This window comes from Stegodyphus dumicola, chromosome 1, assembly GCF_044657685.1.
Source record: "Stegodyphus dumicola isolate Sdum_Otavi_A_Nest chromosome 1, ASM4465768v1".
NCBI lineage: Eukaryota > Metazoa > Arthropoda > Arachnida > Araneae > Eresidae > Stegodyphus > Stegodyphus dumicola.
Window position 1 is genome coordinate 233,775,341 of NC_140768.1, and position 8,684 is coordinate 233,784,024.

At 29.4% G+C, this 8,684-nt stretch overlaps 1 protein-coding gene across 2 annotated transcripts in view; it reads left to right on the plus strand.

Annotated features, from left to right (window-relative positions):
- LOC118192277 (ribonuclease H2 subunit B) overlaps window positions 1–8,528 on the plus strand; it is a 115,912-nt gene extending 107,384 nt beyond the window's left edge. For both annotated transcript variants that reach the window (XM_035363203.2, XM_035363202.2), the window contains 2 exons: window positions 5,721–5,789; window positions 8,362–8,528. In XM_035363203.2, coding sequence (XP_035219094.1) covers window positions 5,721–5,789; window positions 8,362–8,451 — 159 coding nt within the window. In that variant the 3' untranslated portion in view covers window positions 8,452–8,528. The remainder of the gene's footprint in view (window positions 1–5,720; window positions 5,790–8,361) is intronic.
- The last annotated feature ends 156 nt before the right edge of the window (window positions 8,529–8,684 follow it).

The following is an 8,684-nucleotide window of genomic DNA, read 5'->3' on the forward strand; positions in this document are numbered from 1 at the left end:
CCAAATCTACATCAGAAAAGGAGTTTGGATATGATAAAAAAGTATTACTATTCCTCAAACTTCTCATTTGTATCAAAATATGATTTGGCAGCAATACAGGATATCCTCTTATTTGGGTTCAGTTAGACATTAGTACTCGGATGAAAAGTGATAGGACAATCAGATCTTAAAAAGTGTACCTATTGTTACTGATAAACGTTAAAGAATTCAAAAATGAACATATTAAGTATTCGAGGTTGTTTTATGGTTAAATTTTGTGTGAAACAAACTGAGCATTGTCTTTAAGCAACACAATCTTCACAAATTGAAATCTCATAATGATAGGATAACAAATGTTTAGAATTTCTGTAGTAATAAAGTTACGAAATAAAATTAGCCAAAGAGCATAAAAATTAGAATATCTAATTAAATATTAATATATTTTACATCAGAATCGTATAAATAGTTTAATAACTTCATAATGCATATTACAAAGCAAATTTAAGTCAATTTGGACTTCTTTGAAATGCTGCCACCACACAGTGTGAAAACCTCCTAGTTTCAGAAAATGAGAATGCCCTGGTTTTTCATATTTCAAGCTTTCAATTATGTATATGGCATCTTATAGGATTCTACTGAAACCAAATAACTGGTTATATTCAAAGACATTTTGACTGTTCTATCTTTCACTTTTTTTAGCAGACAATGGTAACGCTTTAAAAAAATTTTTTAAACCGCTTTCTTCCTAAAATCTCAAAATAGCTCTTTGGATGCATTTATAAAACAATTTTGTTAAGTATTCGCTGTCTGTATATGGTTTCCTTTTTTTAACATTCTCTTGACTAATCACAAAACTTGCAATATTAACACTTTTGGAAGATTGCATCCAGTAATTAAATGCATAACTTAATTTTTTGTGACCCTTTTAAAGTTCTTCAAATGCTTTCTTCCTTGCTTCACTGACAAGATATTTAGTACTAAATGACATGTGTTTAGTTGTGAAGTGTCTCTCCACATTTAATTTCTTGTTATTAACCAGTTTTTTCTGACAAATAAGACAGGTTGGAAGGGCATTTGCGTTTCAAATAAATGCGAAAGTCTTGGTCCTTTCAACTTGAAATTCATGGTGGATTTCATCTTCTGTGTTTCTTTGCTTCTACTTTGTAACCATGATGTGTTATGAGAAGGAGTGAATAGGGCCAAAAACAGAGAAATGATTGAGTGCTAGCCAACAGCAGTTAGGCAAGAAAATAATGACATTCCAGGACACAAACAGGAAATGTGCTTTTACACTCATGAATTCATACCCCTTTTAAGTGGTTTTAAATGAAACAAAGGAAACTTCTTTGCATTAACCACTTCACAACAAGCCTCCTGACTGACCAGGCTCAGCACTTTTTTTTCATTTTATCACTCACTCAACTTGTGGATGAATTGTGTGCACTTCATAGGTGGGGAAACCTTGGCCATAAAACGTGTGTTGCATCAAGGAAGGGACATAATTAAACACAGATATCAGTGTTATTTTTGTCGATACAATTGTACTGAAATCAGTACAAAAGCCCATTTATCAATACATCAGTGAAAATCTTACTAGAACCAGTACAATGGCAATTTTAACTTGATACACCAAATAATGTAAAGTTTAAATTTCTGACAAAACATCTCGGTTTAGACATTTCCAATATTAATTTTTTTCATGTTACACGCAATCCAAACATTGTCTACGTATTTTATGTTGCCTAAATTCAGTTGTCAGGGAAATTTTTGTTTCAGACACTGGATAAAACTTTAAATTTAAAAGGTCTAGAAGGTAGATATCCTGATATTTTGAAACGAAATTTCATATTTACGTTATTTGATTTCTCATTCGAATTAAAATAGCCATTGAATAAATATATTAATTTAAAACATTTCATTAGTTAAAATTTGGCATAAAACAATTACTACGACAATACAATCAAAATCCCGAAACCAGTACAAAAAAACATTACCTAGGAATAACGTTGGTGAATATGTTTTCATGCTTGTGTAAAATTTGAGGACCTCTGTGTTATATTTTCAAGAATTGCTTGCTTTTATGTGCACGTGCCCATATGTGCAGTTTTGTGAAAGAGCCACACTCAAGGAGCTAAAGAGACATGGTTTGCTGACCGCTGTTGTAAACCATTTAATGTAGAATGCTGTAGTTGATATGGTGTTTTAATTGATGATGACTTGCATATATTCCCCTAAGAACTATCAATTCATATCTTGCAAAATATTGTTTATGAAATTAAAGCTGAAAAGCATTAACTTTTGTGGGCTGCATATGAAATATCAAATGGAGTGAAAGGTCACACAAAGTATAAGCATTAAATGCAAGTTACCATGATAAGAGCACCATCTAACATCATGATTATATGAACAAAATGCAGATAAATTATTATAAATTTTTACATTAGCATAAAATGACGCTATGGACCACATAGCTAATTAATTATTAAATATATAAATAAAAATTATTGTTTCTTTAAAGTATTACCATGAAACTAAATTATGTTTCACACAAAGAACTGTGGGGTTCTCAAAATACTTCTTTGCATTATGAAAATTACTCGGAAATGTGATGAAAAATATATAGGCTTATTTATGCTTTTTAATATATGCTATAGCTTCATAACCATCATACATATTAAAAATTATCCAAAAATTATTTAATAATTTTTCTGTCATTTCAACTTTTTCATCTGCAAGAAAGTGTTTTTTATACTAAACTAGAATGGTTATGAAGTAAATTAAGGAGGTTTTCTTGGGAGATAGTAATAGTCTTTCCTATCTCCTACATATGAATAACAAAACTTAAAAAAGCTTTTACATTATTGGAATAAAATGACCTTACCTGTAACTTATTTTCACAAATTTATGCAAAAATATAGTTTAGCTTAGGGGGGTCATGCCACTTGAAAATTGTGATGTTATGTTAAAAGCACTTTCACTGATTTTATAGAGAATAGAGAGAGAAAATCTTTTTTTATACAATATAAATCGGTTATTTTTATTTAACAATTAAACTTCCTCTTAAGCAATAACCATTGTTAGCAATAAAATTATTTTGAAAAGCTTCAATCTAGTTTGTTTTAATAGCTGCATTTTTATAAAGAATGCTGCATACTTAATAAATCAGAGTGACAAAAAATTATAACAGAAAAGATGTAGACTAGTGAATTTTCAGCTTCTAATATAAATTTTCATGTTTATATACATGTTATAAAATATTCAAAAGTCATACAGCATGTGTTTTTTGCCAACTCTTAATTCAGTTTTCTCTATTTTTTTATTTAAAAAATATTTGTAATGCCAGTTTTCATAAGTTGATAGCATTTTATACATCCTGTTTTTAGCAGTATTTCTACTTTTATTTCTGGTTGTAGAGACTGAAAAAGTGGATTATTAGTTGACTAATTTAGCAACTAAAACCTAAAACTCTCTGCAAATGGTACATGCAACTAAAAATAATTTGGAATGAAACTCTAACATTATTATGATATCAAAGAAGATGCTTTTAATGGTGTATCTGTTAGTAGATGCCAGGAAATGGCATTTGGAGGAAACCCATTTTGATAAATTCTATACAAGAAAAAGTAAAAATAAAAAGGGTAATGATACATAAATGTTGATTATTAAAGAATGAAATGCTTATTACAAAAGTAAAATGAAATTATAGAATTTTTATTTTTTGCCTTGGTGGCAAATATTAGTTTTCTTAAGCAAGTCAGTTTGACCTGCATTGGGTGGCAGTTAAGATGTTCTCACAAGACAATTAGATACATTTTACTTTGAGTATGCTTTATTTATTTATGGAGATATCAACCTGAAGCCATGCACTCCTCTAAGGTTTTTGCCCTTAGTTGAGCAGATTCCTTTCATTTGTAATGTAAATGCAGGGCAGTTTCACCAGTAAAATCATTTACAAAAGAAAACTGTCCTCAATCCTAATATGCTTTGCCATTAATTAAATCCTGTTCAGTCAGCGACACTGTTCATCTCTCATCTTATTTTGCATATTTTCCATTAATGATCTAGGAATTTATTCTTAAAATGTATAGAAAGAACATTAGTTAACTTATGAAAATGCAATTACGAAGGAATTCATATGTGAAAGCTTTCTTGTCTTTAACTAACACTTTAACATTCATTGCAACTAGCCCAATCACTTATCAAATGCTAAGTGTAACACGAATTTACTAACAATCAATTGCTTAACTCAACTGCAAACAAATTCCTTAAAAATATGGCTAAAGTAAACTGAATAAGGTACACAAAATCTTGTGCTAAATTAGAAACAATCTCATAATATTTCAAGGGATGTTTTTACGAATGGAAACAGATTAATAAATGTTAAAGACATATATTTCTCATTGCTTACTATTGTATGATATAAGGGAGGATTAACTTTTTCTGCTTATTCCTGCGAGTATCACAGACTGAAGAGTCTATCCTATTCCTCATACTGCGATATTGTTAGTCTGAAACTTGAGGAAAATTATTTTCCAAATAATGAAGCCATCAACCTACAACATAATGAATAAAAGATCTTGATATTTCTGATCTTACCAAGAAAATTCAATGTAGCACTAGCTTGCACCAAACCATTCTAGTATAATTTCAACAAAATTAACGTGTTTGTTTATAAAGAGCTTATGCATGTTATAGGATAAGATGACATAAGCCTTTCAGATGTCAATTACGATAAAATATCCAAAGTAATTCTGAAATTAAATGTTTTATGGTATATTTTAAAAAATAGTTTGACAAGGTTTTCATGACAATAACAACAGAACTACAATTAGCTGAGGCAATATTTGAGATGATAACCATTGTTAATTAAAAATTGTGCTTAATCCGACAGCCATTTTATAAAATATAAGAAAGTTTATATTACTCACATAATTAACAATTTACTTGTGTTTTTAAGTAGTTTGATTATGTAAAAGTAAATCAGCATTCAAAGTGAGAACATACTTTAAAACAGGATTTATTGTTCTTACATTTAAATAGTTAGTGGGGAAGAGATTAGCTGCATTCATGATTTAACAGTGTTTATTGCAAATTATGTGCAGTTAAATTACGTAGTATTAGGAGTATAAATAGTTTAAATATTATACTATGCATTTTCCATAAAAACTAAATTTTTTGATGGCTTGTGATAATTTTTGTTCTGTATTAAATTTTTTAAAAATGTATTGAAAATTTCTAAACCAACAAAAATATTAGAAATCAACATGCTTTATAATACATGAATGAAAATAATCAAAATTTAGGCTCAAAATCTCCATGTTTCTTCATACAATTTAATATCTTTCTGCATCAGCTTATTATTTGCCTTAGAAATAATTAAAAGAGTTTTTTAATTAAACTTTTTTTTTTTCTCTAGAAAGAAGTTATATGTATAAAGATTCTCATGAAAACAAAAAAATCCTTAATTTTAAGAATGACAAAAATATGCAACTTTCATAGTTCCAAGGCTTGTATCAGTTTTTACATTTAAATATTAAAATATATAAAGTCATGTTTTAATAGAACATTTAATGTTCATAAATTTTCATTATTGATATCTTTATTTGTATCATTAACCATATTTCTGAAAGCAACACTGATCTTTACAAATTTTTTATACTTGAAAAACATTAATTTTCAGAAGTTAAAAGGCATACTTCTTGCATATTTTATAAAAGCAATATTCTTTCCAACTACTTTAGGATGAGCATCTAAACCCTGTCGAGAATTGCAGTAAAAAGTTAGATAGCAGCATCTTGCAGGATAAGAAAGTAAGTCTTTCTCAAATCTTCTGTTTGTTGTATACAAGCTGTTCATTTAATTATCCGACTGACTTTTCCCTCCAAAAACTGTCTTACTGGACACAGGTATATCAACAGTAAGAAGAGCTGCCATGCTACTCTTCAAAAGCAACAGTGAATTTATTCTGAACAGGAGAAATCAACCACAGCAACATACAAAATGTTAAAAATATTTAGTGAGAATGCTATGAGCACCAAAGCATTTGAGATAACATACTTAAAAAAATCCATTGTCTGTAAAGGTCTACTGTGTCTATTAACCTTTAATTATAATTTTAATAAATGGCATCTTTCCATCAAATAGAATGAGGGGAAATTTGCTGAAGTTAATGCTTCTAGAATACACAGCGACTGAAAACTATGTTTATCCAGTCCATTTTGTAAAACATGGCTGGAAAAGTTGACTTGGAAATCTGAGTCTACACCATGCCAAGTACTTAGTGTCAGTATTATCATAGATATTTAGTTGAAGTTAATTCATTTTTGATTTAAAAAAAGCCTTTGTATTTTTGCTTTCATTAAAAGGTATTAAATATATACTTTTTTAGTATGCCCAAGTATTTTTAAATTTATGAAATAAAATATCACTGCACTGTATAAATAAATACCTTGTGTTTACATATTTTTTCTATTAATCAGTTATGTTTAAAATATATATGAAATTTATTATAAAATATAATAGATCAGGGTTCGTAGCGGTCCTTATATTTGAAAATAAAATATAAAGGCCCTTATAGGTGCTTACTTTTTCTTTAAAGCCCTAATTTTTTGTTTTTAGTGCTTTTTTTTAAATGAATGCGCAATTTTCCTCCGTAGCAAAGCCGAAACTAAATAAACAAGTTTTCTTCCTAATATGGAATGTCAGATGGTGAACCATACTCCCGGAAATAGCTTTTCCCCCTTTCTCTGCATTAACAAAACCTTTGGTGTGTGCGGAGAGTACAGACAGGTGGCTGTCGTCCTGTTGGTCAAAGAATTGCGAAAGCATTAGAAAATTCCGGTACATTTGGCGTTCTTTTCCTCCCACCCAAATACTACACACGTTTGAATTTCTATCAAGATCTTAATAATTTGCATTCTCGTTCGGCTTGGTCAGTTCACATTCGTGTTTCGTTATGCTTATATTATGAGTATATGTATGAATGTTCATAACAACATAGTTGCAGTAACTGCTGAAGTATAGTAAACTTCCAAAAATGGTTGTGTTTTAACAGATTAGCTTTCTAATTAATAATATTCAAAATGGCTTAAATAAAGAGAAAGTAATCGAGTAGTCAAAATAATTTCATTTTTTTTTTTTGGCCAATCCATTATCCGATACGAAGGTTGAGAGGCTCTCCCATTTCTCTGTAAAATCTCGAATATTGAAACTGTTACAGTTTGCTGCAAAACAAGCAACGGACTTTTTTTTGTTACTTTCCAATCTGGATTGAATAGGACTAAAAGTTCTGCGGTCTACCAATCCAAGCGAAGAATGATTCTATTCCGGAAATTTAACGCAGTCTGTCGAAAATTAGAATGAATAACACCCCAGATTGGTAAGTCTCTTTCTTTTCCTTTATTCTCCCAATACCGGCAGCTGTTGAATCCGATTGCATAATATCATGTAGGGAAGAATTACGGCGCACGTATTGCGCAATAACGTTTGCGATATTTTGCAGAGATAATTCATTTCGATGTTCGGTCCGAGATTTGTTTATGAACACTTAAGAGTTTGACTGTGCTTGCTAAGCAGAATATTTTTCTGTTCCTTTGGTTTGTCTTTATATGATGCACATATCAAAATGTCAAAAGCATTTATTTATCGGAAAAATCTAAAGAACGGCTACAGTCTATCCCCCCCCTTTTTCAAGTTACGCTCGACTATCCGAATATTCGCCAATTTTCAAGTATGCGGGTAGTTAAGCTTTTACTATTAAAGGATGAACTGCATGAAGCAAATTTCTGTCTTCTGATTTCAGAAATGTTCCTCTTTTTTACTTAAATTACTTTGCTTGCAATATCTGTTAAGGGAAAACTGATATACGATGAAAATTTAGAAAATGTTCAGAATTTAGATTTAAATATCAATATGAGTAGAAAAATAAATTGTATTTATTATTAAGTTCCAAGCAAATAGAATAAATCTGCCTTATTATTATTTATTTACTCTATTTTGAACTGAAGTTTCATCATTAAATCTTGTAATATAGTTTAGTTCTGCATAGTTTTTTTTTTCTCTCATTGTAAACTAGTTCTGTAAATTGAACTGTTATTTAAAATTAAAAAAAAAAAAAAGTAATTATTGTCCATGATTGAAGTAATGCTTATTCTCTCTTAATAAATACTGCATTTCTCATATTTTAAATTACGAGTCTAATTTTTGAAGTTATGCAGTTGTGTATAATGTAATTAGACAGGTGCTTATTTTTTTTCTTACAATGTGCTTGAAAAGTGCTTATTTTTTTAACTAAAATGTGGCTATGAACCCTGTAGATGATAGAGAAATGAATTTGCTTCCTGTAACATTATAAATACTCACAACTTCATAAATCTTTTTTAGAAAAGCAAGCTGTCAACAGCACAGAAGCAGTTGTTAAAAGTGGATAAGACTGGAATGAAGAATATTTCATCATTTTTTCTAAAAAAATAATTCTTTGTATGTGTGCATTAGCAGCAGTTCTTACCACCATAAGAAAAAAAAGTTAAATAAAAGAACTGTGAAAAATGTTCAGAACTTATTTCTGAAATATACAAACAGTAAACATCTCTGGAGTGTTTCTAACTTACATTAAGTCTGTATATTTAATAGATGTGTACCTCCACAAATAAACGTCTTAAGAGCATAATCAAAATTTCACATTTGAATTTTTTTTCAAATTAATG